The sequence below is a fragment of the Lynx rufus genome, unplaced genomic scaffold, assembly GCF_022079265.1.
Source record: "Lynx rufus isolate CCGP_SWC_20201006 ecotype Redwood Valley unplaced genomic scaffold, mLynRuf1.p SCAF_17, whole genome shotgun sequence".
In the NCBI taxonomy this organism is placed as follows: domain Eukaryota; kingdom Metazoa; phylum Chordata; class Mammalia; order Carnivora; family Felidae; genus Lynx; species Lynx rufus.
In genome coordinates this window covers 6,497,908-6,515,104 of record NW_025814831.1, presented here as the reverse complement: position 1 = coordinate 6,515,104, position 17,197 = coordinate 6,497,908, and the positions used below count along the sequence as shown (strand labels likewise).

Here is a 17,197-nt window from a genome sequence, read left to right as displayed (position 1 = left end):
CCAGGATCCTGGCTCAAGGATTCCAAGTAGACAAGAGCAGCTGGTCACACGTCCCATGACTGGCCACCTCCGGGGGCTGCCCCAAGCCTGAGGAAGGGCAGGATTTGGGCGGGTACAGGAGGTAGGAAAGAGCGATCCTGCCAGCGGCAGCCCTGAGGGCCCACTGTATCCCTGAAGGATGCAGAGGGGGGACAGGAGGGAGCCCCAACACCATGCTCAAGCATCAGCGCTTCCTTCTGGGGCCAAGTGAAAAGTCGTACGGCCCAGCGAGGAGCTGTCTGAATCAGCACCGCCCAAGAGAACTCTCTAGAATGACAGAAAGATTCCTTTTCTGCATTGTCAACAGGTGCAAGGCACTTGCAAGGGGGCTAATGTGACTCAGGAACTGAAACTTTCCATGGTACTTAATCTTAATTAAATGGAACTGAAGCGGTCACTTGTGGCCAGTGCAGCTCGGGGCTCGAGCCAGGAAACCTTGGAGCAGGGTGGCCACCGGTGAGGCAGAGGCTACGGGCACACAGGTGAGGGAGGAAGGGACCCAAACCCAAAGGACAGAGTCGATGGGATGGTGACTGGTAGGCCACTGGAAGCCCAGGCTCAAGACAGCAGTAAGAGGTGAGTGACAGAGAGACTAGGGGGCTTAGCGCAGCACAGGTGGGGTCGGAGAGCCAGAAGCTCCTATCAGAGAAGATGGAGGTAACCAGCCCACCCTGTTCTAGAAAACAAGCCCAGAGTGGGCATCAAACACCACCCACACGTCAGGACAAGAGGCCACTGGGCAAAGCCAGAGTCACCTTTCCAGGGCAGGCCTGCCGGGGACCAAGAAGCAGCCAGTGGGGGGTGGGGAGGAGGCAGGCCGGCCTGGGGCTGGGGTGGAGGGGGGGCAGGCAGGATGACAGAAGGGAGAGGATTTTGTTCACTGCTTTGGACTAGGAAACATGAGCCTGTTTGCAGGGGAAGGAGCACAAGAGGAAGGAGACAATGGTGCAGGGAGGTCCCACAGGAGGGGCTGGGAAAGGAGGGAGAGAGGAGGGCGTCCCGGCCAGCCAGGACAGACGGCGCTGAGACAGGGACAAAGTCACCGTTCAATCTGCTGTCCAGGTATAAAAGTGGGGTGCGCACACTCCAGAAAATACGGAAAAGACAGAAAAAAGGAGAAAGGGCAGGCGGGGAGCGTCCCATTGTCCCCGCAGCTACGAGGGACGCTGGGCAGCCGGGAAATGGAGCCTTCTGAGAGCTCTGGCACAGGCAGCCGGAACCCACCACAAAGGGCCACTCCCAGAGCGGGCTCATTAGGCAGAGGAGCCGGTGCCGCGCTCGCTCGGTGACAGGCGGGCACATTCAGGGCCCGTACACAATCAGGCCCTTGTGGGGGGCGGGGGGCGGGTGCTCCGGGAGCCTCTGATTCCAAGACAAGAGCGTGCCTCCTTATTGCCTTACAGCCCGGGAGACGGAAAGACTGATTTGGGGAGACAAAGAGACGCTTCCCCTGACAGGGGATGGGCTATTTTTGGAAATGGGTCGACGCTTCTCCATAGAGGTGGTGTCAGTGCCACAAGGCCTTGCCTGCATCTGTCCCCTTGAATGCAGCCTAAAAAGGCCCCCAAGCCCATCGGGGGTGGGCCAGCACCCCACAGTGGGGGTGCTGAAGGCCACGCCTGGCAGCCCGATACAGGAGGAGGGGAGCAAGTCTAATGCATCCAGGGCTGGAAATGCACATCCAGCTTCAAACCCAGTTTCCCGCTCCCGCTCCCCCCCCCACCCCCCGCCGCCACCCAGGGCATCCACACAGCAAAGGTCAGCAAGGGGAGACACAAGCAGGCCTCTCTCTCCCTTCCTGCTAACAGGAGCTGACACCAGCCTCCCCGCCCCAATCGGCCAGGCTCTGCGACGCCCAGCCGCCCCAGCATGGGGCAGCGGCTGCCCCCAGCCCACCTGCTGACAGGCCATCTTAAGCTTGGGCGGCCCCAGCAGGCCCAGTGGCTTTTCTCCTGAGCTTCCCACAGGGCTCCGGCTGCCCAGCAGAATGCCCAGGGAAGCCTGCCCAACCACCGAAGCCTCCAGAACCAACTGGGCCCATCCCTGGGGGCAGGTCCAGGCACTGGCATTGTTTAAAGTTCCCCGAGCGATACCTAATACGCAGCCACGGTTAGGAACCACCGGTAAAAGCGTGTATTTTTTGGTAATTGTTAAGGGAGACAGGGAAGGGAGAGTATGCGAGCCCCCCCCCTCAGGGGGGAGGGTTGATTTTTTTTCTTTTTTTAAAGTAACTGAAGGCCATTTGGTGCCAAATGGAGCAAATGGGGAGGTTGGGGGGAGGGGCAGGTGGCCAAAGTACATTTAAAGCAACAAGAGGGTCACATCGTGAGGTGCCTCCCCCCACCCCCAGTCCTCTCCCGATGTACACGGAGCACCCACGGCATGCCAGTGTGGGGAGGAGGCTGTGGACCAGGCAGAGACAGGACTGCCCCACAAGGAAACCTCACCTTGTCCCGAGCCAACCCCACACCGGGGCACTGGGACCCAGCATGGTCCCAGCGCCAAACCCGTTACCTAGCCTCAGAAGAGGAGATCGGATGGCAAAGGGAGGTAATCCCATCGGCCCTGCACGAAAACAGGCTGGCCGGGCAGGAGTCTCGGCCTCAACCAGCACTGGACAGGGCACCTCTGTCACCCCAGGTGCTCAACTGTGAGACTTGCCCCAAGCTGAGCACCAACCACTGGACCTGGCACAAAACCACCAAGACGACCGAAGACAGGCAGGAGGCCCTTCCCTTGTGCCTCTGTCCATTGTAGAAACTGAGTCAGGGGGCTGGAGAAGGCTAGGGTCTCTGGGACCCTGAGCACAGTCCACCCAAGCCCCCCATCTTTCAAATGAGAAAATGAGGGCCTGGAGAGAAGGCTGTCACTTGCACACAGTGGGGTCAGAAGTGGGCGGAAGCCGCTGATTGTGTCTGTGTGGTCCGAGGCACAGAACGGTGCTGGGTGGCACATTGTGCCCCCAAATCCCCAGATGTGGGGAGCGCGTCAGCTGACGGGGCCACTGATGACAGGGGTCTGTGGCCCTTTCCTTCCAGCTTCCCCAACAGCCGGAGGCCTTTGCCATTTGCTGTTTCCTGAACTCAAAGACGAGCACCTTCCCGTTTCTGTTACAATGTGGGGTGCTTCCTAGAACGAATGTGTGCGTTCATTGTAGGGTCTTCCCCTCCCTACAAAAGCCGTTGTTAAGTGCACAGGGCATCTGCGACTGATGGTATCTCAGGGCGGAGGAAATGCCGTGCCTGGGAAAGCCGGAAACCTCCGACAAACTGCCGGGAGTCCTAAGGCACTGGCAGAGAGCTGGAAGGGAAAGGGGATCCGCCCCAGGGCTCGGCCACACAGAGCTGGGGCCCCCAGTCCATCATCTATCTCAGAGCCTGTGTGGCCAGGACCCTGGTCCTCTTGACTCACAGCCTTGGCACAGAGGGGCAGGTTCCAAAACTGTCTTTTGAGTGCAACTTAAACACGCCTGGCATGGTGCTAAGAGCCTCCCGGCTCCCACAGCAAGGAGAAGGCCTGCTGGGCCCCACTGGGAACCCAGCTTTGCTGAGGAAAAGGCTCAGAGGGGGTGTGGCAAGTCATACGGGGTCAGGTGTGGGCCTTTGGGGGGGGGGGGCAGGAGCTCCAGTCCACAAGGCCTTGGAACCTGCCCGGCCACACGTGCCCAGGGGGCCCTCTCTGCCTGATGTGAGTTCTTCATCATGCCCCTTTCAGTCCCAGAAGCGCCTGGGCTTTCAACCCCTTCGGGGTGCTAGCAGCTCAGCAGAGGGGGTGGCTAAGATCAGGAGCTAAGCTGAGCCCCAAAGGTGCAGCAGGTTAGTACAAGCAGAAGAGACCAGGGAAGAGTCTAGGCTTGGCAGAAGGAACACCTGGAGCCCAGGCACATCTGGTTCAGGGGGGTGGAGGGTGACTGGGGAGGGCAGGGCTGGGGGTTGGGTAGTGGACAAGCTGGGGCAGGTGGGATCTGTGAAGCCCCTCCCACTGCACCTGCAGTCCCCTCCCCAAGTCCCTGGGTTGGGTTTTTCTTCAGGCTGTAGGCAATTCCAGCTGTGACCTTTTCTGATGGGCTTTCCCTAGGGGACCCAGAGTTATCTGTTAGTGGTCCACCTAACAAACCTTTACACAGCAACATTCCCTCCCTTTCTCCTGCTCCCCACTTAAAGAATACACAGGGGCGCCTGGGTGGCTCAGTCGGTTAAGCGTCTGACTTCAGCTCAGGTCATGATCTCGCGGTTGGTGGGTTCGAGCCCCACGCGGGGCTCTGTGCTGACAGCTCGGAGCCTGGAGCCTGCTTGGGCATCTGTGTCTCCCTCTCTGCTCCTCCCCCACTCTCAGTCTCTCTCTCTCTCCCCAAAGTAAGTAAACATTAAAAAAAAAATTGGGAGGGCACCTGGGTGGCTCAGTCAGTTAAGCGTCCGACTTCGGCTCAGGTCATGATCTCACGGTTCATGGGTTTGAGCCCTGCATCGGGCTCTGTGCTGACGACTGGGAGCCTGGAGCCCGCTTCAGATTCTGTGTCTCCCTCTCTCTCTGCCCCTCCCCTGCTCACACTCTGTCTCTCTCTCTCTCTCTCTCTCAAAAATAAACATTAAAAAAAAAAGCTTTTAATAAAAACACTTTTAAAAATTTTTGAATAGTTTAATAGATAAAAAATAGAGAATCCACAGTGCTCCACACCCCCTGTTCAAACACCACGCACAGGGTGAGCCCAAGAACATTTACAGGCAAATCAATAAAACTCCTGAGCTTTCTGCCCTGCTCCCTGGAGAGCTGGGGACCATTACAGGGACTCATTCAAGAGCAGGCAACCATCACTACTGGGTGACCCAGCTCCAAACCTGCCCCAGAGCCCTCCACCCACCCGCCCCTGCCAACCCACGCGGGCACGGGACAGTAGCAGGGGAATGTGTGACAGCAGCAAGTTCTAGGCGCTTACCAGGAGGGGGACCATTCCTGACTTTTCACCATCAAAGGAGCATCCCATCCCTTTAGCAGACAAGCTTGTTCTGTCACCAAGCCTTTGGGGATGGCACCTGGGCGCCCTGGTCACCCGGCTCCAGGAAAACGGAACTGCCTGCTTCCCAGCTCTGAAATGCCAGAATCATCCCTGCACGGCTCCTGGGCACCCAGGTTGTAGGCGTGGGCAGAGAGTGGCAGTGGGCTGTGCCTATTCCGTGAGAGGATTCGGAACAAGGCCACAGCCAAGAGAGGGCAAGCCCCCACCAGCTCAGGACTGCCTGACCCTAGAAGTCACAAGGAGGAAGACAGGGGCTGGGCCAAAGCCTTGCTTTGGAGCAGACCCGCCCGGTCTGAGAACCTGCAGGGAAGGTTCTCTCCTGTGGCCACTATCACCACGGCCACCTCGGAGGCTCCAGGCTTCCTCCCTTGCTGTCCCCAGCCCGGCCATGACAGCCACCGGATGAATGCGACGGAATCGCCACGCCCCGAGCCAGCCCACATGAATCACCGTGTGCGTGGCACCCATAACTCAGAGTAACCACTCAATAAACGTGTGCCCATGTCGTCCTTCCTGCTTGAAGGGCAAACTCTGTCAACAACCCGGCCCTGCCCTTCTGCCATCCAAATATTCTCCACTCTTCTCTACCCGCTGTTCTCCACTCACACAACCGCATCCCCAGAGCTGTCGGGGGTATCCCGCTGCAGTGGGGTCAGAAACGCCCTTTACCCGGTTTCCAGGCTGTGGCCCGCACACCTCCCCCGCTGGGGAGCTGCCCACCTCCAGAGCCACCGGGGTCCTCCTGGGCCTCTCGGTCCTTTTCTCTGTGGGCACCAAAGGCTGGATGGCTGCAACCGTGGGGCTCCCTCCCCCAGAGGCTGGACACAGCACCCCCTGGGCTGACAGCCTTCCCTGCCTTACAGCAGCAGCAACCCGGCCCCAAGGCTTTTCTTCTCTGGGCTCCACGTTTCAGTTCACCGGAGGAGGCGTCCAGGCCCAGGGCTACCCCAGCTCCTCCCGGGCTCTCGGCACCGGTGGTCAGACCCACCTGCGGACCTCATGCTGCCGTATTCCTGCTGAAATGCTGTCTCCCTTCTGCCCAACTAGGCAAGGGATCACTTGGCTCTGACAAGAGGCGGGTACGAGGCTGTCCTCACAAGCACGTGGCAGGGGTCCCCCGTCCCCACCCCGAGGCGGCAAATCTGCAGGGGTCCGGGTGACAGTGGAAGGCCGCCGAACCTACCCTTGGAGGCCCAGCTCTGGGACCAGGGTGTTACCATCCTCAGGACGGGTGAGGAAACTGAGGCTTAGGGGCTCAGTGAGCAGGTGGCAAGGCGAGGCTTCACCCGGCACTGGGTGCTCCAGCCGGGGGCGGGGGAGAACTAACCGGTGGAAGACGGTCACGTTACACAGTTCACACGCCTCACTGTGCCCCCCGCTCCCATAAACCCAAAGGCTGGTAACAGCCTCCTACTTTGCAGATGAGAAAACAGAGGCCCACAAAGGTTCCGGAACTCGCCTAAGGTCCCAGGCGTCCAGTTCTCTGTGCTGATGACACCAACAAGCATGGGGTGGAAAATGCCCATGGGTGGAAAAGGCAGATTACGAGCAGCAGAGGATTTCCTCGCTAATCATGCTGCTCGGGGGACAATATTATAACCCAAGTTGTGTGCCAGGGGCTCAGAGGCCGGGCCACGGTGAGGGGGTCTGGTGGGGCCACCACGGCAGAGGGGAAGCCAGCCTGGGAGAGACGCGAGGGAATGAAAACACAAGAAGCGAGGAAGGACTCCCCGCGAAGAGAAGCCTGCACTGTGCCCACACCCCCCGTTTTACGGATCTCCATGAGCCGTGCTGGCTCACACAGGCACACAGGAGAGCAGGGATGAGGCACCGGGTCTGGCTTCCCCAGAAGAGGTGCCACACCTTTGCTACACAGGTCTAGGCTCTGGAGCTGCCCCCGGCCCTGCGTCCATCTGCCAGGGACCAAGCTCTTGGAGGCCTTCCATTGCTGGTGGGGCCTCCCATGGGAGTCTCTCCTAGCCCGACAGAGACAGAACATCCCGGGCCAAGGGACAGCACACACAGAGTGGCAGGCCCAGACTCTGACACAGGAGACCCAACATGGACCCTAGGTCCCCCAAGCGGTCGCGTGGGACCTGGAGCAAGTCACCGCTCCTCTCCAAGCCTCAGTTTCCCCATCTACAATATGGGACCATTTGGGGGCTCTGAGCATAATGGAGTCAGGGCTGGGAAGGTCTTTCTGGTAAACTGTAAAGTGCTGGGGACGCCCTGGCCTTCCCCAGGGTCACCTCCCAATAAGCCTCTTGGGGTCAGCCTTCCTTTTGTGCCTGGCCCTGGGGGCCCGACACCCCAAGGCCCCGGATGGAAGGTCAGGGTCAGGTTGGGGAGGGAGGGGGAAAGGCTAATCTAACCCACCCCATTGTCTTCGCTGACCTTGGCTTCCAGACCTAGCTGGGTTGAGGAAAAGCCGTCTTCTTAGTGATCCTGCCCAGGAGGTACTGAGCTGGGAGGCCCCTAATAAAAGACCTATTCCGGGCCTTTTTTCAAGGTCCAGACCACCCTCACTCCATCCTCCCTCGAAATCAACAAAAAACACAAGCAGGAGAAGAAATCCATCTTATTTTGAGAAGCTGAAATTTTTCACCCAAACTTTTAAAAGTAAACAGGGCCCATACAAAGGCTGCCGGAGGTCCTGACTTCCCTAGGTTAGTTAAAGGGGAATGGGCAAGGGTGTGCCTGGGGAGGGCAGGATGTGGATACAGGGACTTGGGGGGGAGGGGGGGAAGCAAGGGTGGGGGAGGGGTGGGAGGGAAACTGTTGAAAATGCTTTTGTCTGAGGGCGCCTGGGTGGCTCAGTCTGACTTCAGCCTAGGTCATGATCTAGCTGTTCCGGAGTTCAAGCCCCTCATGGGGCTCTGTGCCGACAGCTCAGAGCCTGGAGCCTGTTTCAGATTCTGTCTCTCTGCCCCTCCCCCCACTCACTCTCTGTCTCTCTCTCTGTCTCCCTCTCAAAAATAAACATTAAAAAAATTCTTTTAAAGAAAAAAGAAAATGCTTTTGCTTGAAAGTTATCAGTTCAAGGGGGCAAATGTGACTTTCTTGAGTTTGGGATTCTCCTGCCTCATTTGTCCCACATGAGTACAGCAAAGAGCATTCCAGTCCGGACTTCAATCAGCACAGCCCAGACCTTGGTCAAAAACAACCTGGGAAAAAGGCCTGTTTGCATATGCATTCTGGGCTGCCAGGCCCCACCCAGCCAAGGGCAGCCGGGAATCAGATGGGCCACAGCAGCCTTCCTGGGCATCCCCCCCCCCCCCGACACCCCCTCCCCCGACCCCGGCTGCAGGCACCCGGCTACTTCCAAGGTAACTACAGGGCCACAGTCCCCATCTGAGCAGGTGCTATGGTCTCAAAGGTCCAGGCGAGCTGTCTAAACAGCAGAGTTTTGAAGAGAACACCAAAGTCTGCCTGGCAGGCCCCTTTGCAAAGGGGTCCCTTTTGTTTTTTCATGAGGAGCCTGGGAAGAAATACGCAGCACAAGGATTCGGACAACTGCAGAGACTCACTGTGTGCAGATCCTGACCTCCCTCGACCTCGGTGGATAAAGGGGATGCTCTGGGTTTTGCCCCGCTTTGCAGAAAAGCAGAGAGAGGCTCAGAGAAGTTAAGTAACTTGTCCCAGAGACCAGGAGGAGGCAGATTCGAATGAAGACAGTCTGACCCCTCCGGGTAATAGGGTTATCAACCATCTGCTCTGTGGTCACCGATAAGGAAGTGACACTTCCCAGAATGTCAAACGAGAGCAAACCAGGGTCGCGAGTCAACAATGTCTGTTAAGAGTCCTGGCAGGACGGCCCTCACTCGGCCTGAGCCATGGACGAGCCCCAGCGGCCCCCGGACGACCCCCGCCCGGCAACCCACACCTCCCCCTGCAGCTTCCCCCCACCAGGTAACTGGTGCTAAGACACTTCCAATCTCCACTGCTTTCCCAGACAATGCTCAGAACCTCTCTCAGCCTCCACTTGCTCGTCTGAAAATGGGGCTAATACTGCTTCCCAGGGTTCTCGTGAGGATGAACAGAGGCCAAGTACGTAAGGCAGAAGCCCAGTCTCCACCGCACTGTCTCCACCACCCAGACTGAGGCTTTTTATCTTTCCCATCTCCTCCAGCACCCCCCCCCACGTAAAACTACAGATCCGAGCACAGAAAGGCAGTTTATCTTTATTTATTTTTAGAGAGAGATAGAGAGCAAGCAGGGGAGGAGCAGAGAGAGAGAGAGAGAGAGAGAGAAAGAGAATCCCAAGCAGGCTCCACTCTGCCAGCAAAGAGCCTGACACGGGCTCAATCTCACAATGCTGAGATCATGACCTGAGCCACCCAGGCGCCCCCAGAAAAGTAGTTTTTAAGAGAAGGGACTTCCCTTGTTTCCAGGCATCCTATTCACATTGTTGGGAGAATTTATCTCAAGGCCACGCAGAACTTCAAGAGACAAAAGTAAACACCAACCTGTCTGCAACTGAAGTCAGTGAAAGTATTGCTGAATTTGTGTTTCACCCAACACAGAGCTCTGCCACAAGGTCTGTGGCTCGCCTGTTCCCAGAGAGCTTGGGACTTGGGGGCTGGGGGGGGGACTCTGCAGGAAACTCTACACCTCAGCTCCCACGCACCCCCTGGTCCCCGGCTCGGGCATCATCCACCGCTATGGTTGAACACTGAGCCAGGCAGGGGCCGCGTCTCTGTGTCCAAAGCAGGACAGAACTTCCCTGCGAGCACACAGCAGCACCCAGCACTTCGGTGCAGTGTGCTCAGGGCCACTCTCTCCCAAGTGTCATTGATGACGCAGCTGAAAACCAGAAACGTTTCATTTCCCAGCCACACGGCTGCAGCGATCCCTCCCTGCACTTGGGGGAAACTGAGGCCCAGAAATCTGCCCCTCCCAAGGCGCCCAAGGCGGCAAGGCCAGAGAGGCTGGGACTCCTGAGTCCCTAGACCCAAGAAAGCGCGACAAATTAAACCACCCACTGGCCTTAAGCAGCAGGCTGGGGTGGGAAATGGGGGTGGGTACAGAGTTACAAAGGGAAACCTGAGTTGCTAATCAGTAACAAAATATCCCTCTCAACCCAGTCCTGCTCTGAACTGGCAGGCTCCGAAGGTAAATAAAGGAAAAACTGTGCTGTGCTAGCTCTCCCCACCTCCATGTGGCCAGTGCCCACCCCAACACCCCACAGAGGCCACTTGGCCCCCATCAAACCAGAGAGGGAGCGTCCCTCCTCCGCTCAGGCGTTACTCTGGGGAAGGACAGTCATTTAAAGCCCAGACACATTTTCTCTGAACTAGGAAAGCCTTCAAAGAAAACCAGAAAGGGCTGTTTAATCTCCACCTTCAGGCAAATAGTTCAGGCAGCACAATGCCACCACAACTGGGAGCCAAGCCACCAAAAATGTGGAAGAACGAGGAGACAGGGAGAGCCACGGATCAGAGCGCTGGGAACAGAAGCCGCTGCTCAAGCTGGGGGCCCAGCAGCCACCGGGCCACCGTGGAAGACAGTAGCTGAGCTTTCCTGAGGCCAAAGGTCCTCCACCCACACCCGGGCCACCTACCACTACTACACTTCCTGCACGGCGACCCACAGTTTACAAATCCCTTGGGGGAGCTTTATCTCCACCACAGATCCACAAGAGGGAGGAAAACTCCATTCCACAGATAAAGGCACAGAGGTAGGCAGAGGAGAAAAGCCAGGATCCATTCCAAGCACATATCCCTCTGGAAAGCCTTAGAGTCTCGGTTCAGAAAGGTCCCTCCCCCTTGAGTCCAGGACTGATGGCACACCAGAAAGGCTCTCAGCCGCGGGGGCCCCTGGCCCAGCTGCCTGGGAGTCGCATCGCACTGCCCGGCTCTTTCCCAGCCACCAAGGCAGCGAGAGGAGCCCAGCTGCAATTCCGGTGGGCACGCACGTGGACGCTGCCCAGGTCTGGGGTTGCCTGCTGCCCCAAATAAGACGGGAAATTCAGCTGTACTGGAAGAGGCTTTTTCTTTCTCCCCGCCCCCCCTAAACTTCCCGCTCCTGGACAAGGATTTCCAGGCTGGGATGAGGCGTCCCTAGCCAGCCTTGCGGCGCCATGCACCAACACTGACAGTTCCACAGAAGGGAAACTTTTCTGGGGTCCGCTGGGACCCCGGCCCGGCCCGGCCCCGCATTCGGAAGCTGGGCAGGGCCACGCCTCCATCCCGTGTCCAGAAAAACACCACCCAAAGCCCCACTGCGCGTGGGTGCGGCATCCCCCCAGCCCAGAGTATGGATACCAGCCGGAGGAGGAGTCTGAAGTGGCGACCCACCCTGGGGGTAGGGGCCGTGGGCCTGAGACCCGCGCTACCGGACCCGCGCGGTCCTTACCGTGCAGGCCGTTGGGGATGCTTCGGTGGTGCGGTGGCGCGGACAGGTCGTCCAGGGACCTGCGCGTGGCTACTGCCTTGCAGTCGGGAGCCTTGTGCGGCCCGGGGGGCAGCAGCGGGGGCGGGACGTGGTGGTGGTGGTCCGGGCTGCCTCCGCTGCCCGCGCTGGACGTGCTGCTGCCGTCGCCCACGTCGCGGGCCCCCGCGCCCGCCGCGCCGCCCGCCAGCGGCCCGCTCAGGCTGGCCTGGCTGTCGATGGAGCTTCGGGAGCCCGCGCCGCCGCCGCCGCCGCCGCCGCCGCCCGCGCCGCCCGCACCCCCCGCCAGCGCCGCGCGCTCCTCGTCCAGCATCAGCACCAGCTCCTTGAGCTCCAGGTTCTCACGCAGCAGGGCCTCCTGGCGCGCCTCGAGCTCGCGCAGTTTCTGCTGCGAGCGGGCCACCTCGTGCCACACGGCGCCGGCCGCGTGGCGCCCGAAGCGCTGCCACTCGCGCGCCAGCTTGCGCCCCTTCTGCCGGTCGTCGTCGAGGAAACAGCAGAGCTCGCGGAGCTCCTGGTTGTCGTCCTGCAGCCGCTGGTTCACGTCCTTGAGGCCGCGGATCTCCAGCAGGTGCTGCTGCAGCCGCCGGTTCACGTCGCGCATCAGGCCGCCGTGCTCCAGCATGAGGCCCACCTTCTCGCCCTCCGCGCGCCGCAGCCGCCGCGCCAGCTCCTCCTTGCTCCAGCGCAGCAGCTCCTCGTCCGGCACCTGGCTCAGCTCCTCCGACGCCGCCGCCGCCGCCGCCGCCGCCGCCGGGGGCTTCGCCATGGCGGAGCCGTCACCGCGGCATCGCCCGCGCCCTCGCCCGGCCGGCGCTCCCCGCGCCGGGGCTGCGCTGGGCCGGTCCGCTCACGGGCAGGGGGCGGCCGGGGGCGCGTGCGGGCCGCCCCGCGCCACCTCGCGCGCCCTCACGCAGCGTCCGCCCGGGCCGCCCGTGAACCGCGGGGGCTCGGGGCTCGGCGAGCTGGGACCGCTGCTGCGTCGGCGGCCGCCGTGCCGGGCGCTCTCCGGGTTCGGGCGAAGCAGGCGGAGGCCCGCCCCCGGCCCAGCTCCCGGAGCCCCGGCCGCCCCGCCCACTCCGGGCGGGGAGGGGGCGGGGCCCCCTGCCGGCCCCGCCTCCGCGGGGAGCGAGGGGGCGGGCCGAGGCGCGCCCGGCCCCCGACGTCCCCCCGCGCCGTGCGCCCGCCCGCCCGGCGCCCTGCCAGAGGCGCGTTCGAGCCGCGGTCCCGCCCTCCCGCCCATCCGATTGGGCCTCCCCGGGGGTGTGTGGGAGGGGCGGGGCGCACGCGGGGGACGCCGAGGAGATGGTACAGTCCAGCCACCCGGCTTCCACCCCCCCCTCCCCTCCCGGAGGTTCAAGTTTCTGCGCCCGGAGGACGCGGCCTCGGCCAATCCCCGGGCTACAGGGCGCTTTTAAAATGCAGGTACGGCTGCGGGGAGGGGAACGGTGGGAAAGGTAGGGCAGGGCTTTCCTTAAAGGAGACGCGCGGAAATGGACGCCGAGCCCCCTCCCAAGCCCGCGTCCTCCGCCCGGCCTCCCCCGCCCCAAATAAACAAATGCCCGAGAGGCGGAGGGCAGCTCCGCTTCTCCCTCCCGGGGGCACCAGAGTCCAGCGTAGTCGGAGACACGACGAACAATGGGACTCTGACTCGGAGGTCGCTCTCCCCCGAGGCCGGGCGGCTCTTTGTCCCCTTCCGAGCCCCCGACTCCTCCGCCCCCATCTCCACCCCTGTCCCCTGCTGGAGCCTGCAGAGGCTGCGTTTCCACTCCAGCCCAGGGCTGTGGCTCCTGCGTCTGAGACCCAAGAGGGCCGGGGCCTCGCCGGCCGTGCCTCGGAGCACGGTCTGTACCCCCTTCGCTCCCCCGAGGGGGCGAGGGCACCGGGAACTTGCCCCCCGCCCGGAGACGCGCTCAGAGCACCACTCCCCCGCCCACCCGATCGCTAGACCCCGGGCTTCAGGGCAGAGTCCGTAATTCCCGAGGTGGAGACCAGTGAGAGGATAGAGGAAGATCTCCCAATGGGGCCTTAACGCCAGGGCGGGGGGGTCGCCGAGCCTGCCACAGAACCCCCTCCCCACCGGTAGCCTCGCCCGACACCCGGGTGTTCCGCCAGCCCGTGAGTCTGTCTCTTTATCCTCGCGTCCCCGTAGTGTGTTTACGGCGCGCCTGCTGCTAGCTGGTCGGAGGGGGGCGTCCCTCCCCCGGGACCCGCGACGAGATAAAACCCGCGCACTCGACCGTGAGCCGCCAAGGCCTGCGGCGCGCGCCCGCGCAGCAGCTGATGTCCCCATTTCCAGTTGCTCAACCCTTCGTTGGACAACTGCGCACCCAGCACCTTCTCTACACCAGTCCTGTTTCAGACGCCCTCCCTGCCCGCCCCCACCCCCCCCCCCCCCCGGCGCGGGGAGGTGGTTCTTCGGGGCACGACAGCAGAGGTCACTGCCCTCTGGGGGGATGTTGCACTCTGTGGGGAGGACTAGAGAGAAGATAATAAACACTAGATAACCATGAGATTGTAATAAGCGCTGTGTAGGGATTAGGACCAGCTGCTGTCACAGAAAGTGGTAATCAGTTACTTTAGATCCCGTGGTCAAGGAGGACCTCTCCGGAGGTGCATCTAAGCCAGGACCTGAGCAGAAAGGACAAAGATAAGGGGGAAGGGCACTCCAGGCAGAGGGAGTAGTAATGCAGAGGCCCTAGGGTTGGCCTGTTACTGGCCTGTCCAAGCAAGGCCAGTGGGCCTGGGAATGGGCCAGGGAAGGGGTGAGGGATGAGGTCAGAGAGGCCAGATCATGCATGATTCTAGGGCAGCTGGGAAAGCAGTGGGGGGTTAGCACCAGGCAACATGACCTGATTTACCTTTTAAGAGGCTCACTCTAGCCCATATGTGGAGAAGGGAAGGGGGGAGGTGCTTGGAGAGGTCCAGATTCAGTCCTTTATTCCCCCTTTATCCACCCCTCTCTCCAGGTAGATATTCAGGAGGGAATGGTGGGGAGAGGATGACTCCAAGGAGCATAGCTTTGAGCTATGCTTTTGCTGAGTGAATGCACGACCCGTCAGCACATGACCAATTGAATCTGAGCCCCTCATTTTGAAGATAAAGAAACTGAGCCCCAGAAGGGAAATGACTTCCCCAAGGCCACTTTTTGTTCATTGATTCACTGAACACACATAGAATAATTAGGTAAGAATTTATACACAAAAGCATGTGTATATGCAATCATCTACACAACCCTGGGTTAGGCTCTACGGAATGAGCCAACCAGGCCCCCTGAGTCAAATCTTGAAGAGTGAGTAGGAGTTTGCCAGATTTTGGAGGAGGGAGGAGAGGGGTTGGGATAGTCCCAGGGGAGGGAACAACATAAGTCAGGACCCCAGAAGTAGGTGACGGTGAGCTGCAAAAGGGGGGGTGTCAGAGGGAGGTGAGGCTAGGAGCCAGGGTTCGGAGGGCTCTGTGAGCTGCGGGGAGAAGCGTGTGTGGCCTCTCCCTGGGGCTGGTAGTTAGCAACGGCAACAACAGGAATAATACTCACCACCACTGGCCACTTACCCTGTACTCAGTATGAGCCAGGACTCTAGGCCAGCCCTCCTGTGATGATCATAACCACTCTATAAGAGGGGGTCATTAGCTCTTCGAGGATTTAATGTCAGTTCCTGTCGGCTTGCTTGTCTCCACGAAGCTCGGATCCCCGTGTGAATTCATGGGCGGAGTACAGGGGCGTGTAGACACCCAAGGACTCTGGGACAGCCAGGGGAAGGTTGTGTGGCAGCTGAGTGTTTCTGCAGGCCAGCACAAGTGATGGTGGCTGATGGGTCTGGGGCCGGACTCTGGGGTTTCTTCTCTGCCCACCCTGGGGGGCCCCAAAACAGGGGAAGGCACCACGTAGGGCTGAAAGGCCACCATGCCTAAGAAATCAGGGCCCATGGAAAAATGACCGTAATTATTAATAAAGTGAGCACTTTTTTTTTAATGTTTTATTTATTTTCGAGAGAGAGAGAGAGAGCATGAGCAGGGGAGGGGCAGAGAGAGGGGGAGACACAGAATCCAAAGCAGACTCCAGGCTCTGAGCTGTCAGCACAAAGCTCAACGCGGGACTCGAACTCATGGACTGTGAGATCATGACCTGAGCTGGAGTCAGACACTTAACCGACTGAGCCACCCGGGCGCCCCTAGTGAGCACTTTCCATGTACCAGCACTGCTAGGGCTGTACGTGGATTGTAGTCCTAACTGCAGCCCTGTTATGTGGGAGCCCGCATCCCCATTTTACAAGAGGGGAAACTGAGGCTCGTGTAGGTGAAGTCACTTGTCCCAGGTCACACAGCTGGCAAGCAAATGAGCTGGGATTTGAACCCAAGACCATCTGAGTCCAAGAGGGCCCCGTATCCAGCAGACTACTGCCCTCAGTTGCCCCTTCTCGGAGAGGAGAGCAGACCAGACCAGATGCTTCGGGCATCCTTTTCACTGTGGCGCTGGTCCTAGCATGCGGAGGGCCTGCCCTGTGCCAGGACCACGTCCACCATGGCGCTTCCTCCCGCTGCAGGCCTTCCACAAGTCACAGAGACTCCCCAAGCCTCTGGACGGCAGCCAGGGTCAGAGCCGTCCAGCTGTTCCTGCCGACAGGTCACTGCAGATTGTTAGCTCCACATCCCAGCGCCTCCGTTGCTGACTTGCTGGGTGACCTCAGGCCACTCTTTTACCTTCTTTGAGCCACAGTTTTCTCCCCCAGGCCCTTCCCCACAGGATGAGTGTCAGGCACTTAGCAGAACTCTTGCAAAAGCTCTGGAAAGGTGAGCTATGCCTCCTCTCCCTGTACGTTCTTCCCATCCTCTGGACGAGCGCAGTCTTCTGATAAGGACATTTGCACCCATTTTTCAGAAGCCAACACTGAGGTACAATAAAACAAGGGCTGTCCAGGAACCTAGCGCTTGCCCCTGGCAAACTGGGTCACAAAGGATGCCGGGTGTGGCCCTGGGTGGCCACCAGCTTCCTTTGAGGATGGGAGCCGCACAGAAAATGCGGAACCTCAGGAACATGAGAGTTTAGTGATGCAGTGTCTCAACTCCCACATTTACAGGTGAGGCAAAGGCACAGAAGCTGGGACCACCAGTCAGAGTGCTTGGATACTGGCCTCTGGAGGGCGGCCATGGGAGGTCTGGGTGAGGGGAACATGGCCTCATTCACGCGCACCTTCCTCCGGAGCAGGAAGCCAGCGGTTCAGGGACAGCTGCCTAGAACCTCTGATGTCTCCGTGGGACGGGTGGAGCTGAAGCCCAGGGGGCCTCATGTCCAGAAGCCTCAAGGTTAACCTGAGGGCCGTGGGAGGCCCAGAAGGCGTGGAACAGAGGAGAGACACGGCCAGACTTTTGTTTGATAGAGAGCCCGTGACAGAAGGCGTCGAGGGAGGCATGGATCAGAGACGGTCAGCGGACGCTGGGAAGCTGCAAAACCAGGCCAGCCAGAGACCGGGGCAGATGGATCCCCATTGGTCCCCAGGGTGAAGGTCCCTTTAGAGACCAATTGGGAGGTGTCTGCATCCGCACCCCTCCCTTCCCAGCCAGAGCCACTGAAATTCCCTCCCCACCCCCAGCACCTGGCATCCCCTCACACCAGTGACCTGAGGAGTGATGCAGGAAGGGAGGCTCAGCCATCAGGGAAACTGAGTCAGGGGAGCTGGACTACCTCTCACCTCAACACGCTTAAAAATATTATTCTTGGGGCGCCTGGGTGGCTCAGTCGGTTAAGCATCT

General features: G+C 60.0%; 1 protein-coding gene across 1 annotated transcript in view; it reads right to left on the bottom strand.

Moving 5' to 3' along the window:
- Positions 1 to 12,215, bottom strand: part of CCDC85C (coiled-coil domain containing 85C) — a 75,532-nt gene extending 63,317 nt beyond the window's left edge. The window contains exon 1 of the mRNA XM_047079455.1: positions 11,411 to 12,215. Within this exon, the coding sequence (XP_046935411.1) occupies positions 11,411 to 12,215 (805 nt within the window). The remainder of the gene's footprint in view (positions 1 to 11,410) is intronic.
- Between the last annotated feature and the right edge of the window lie 4,982 nt (positions 12,216 to 17,197).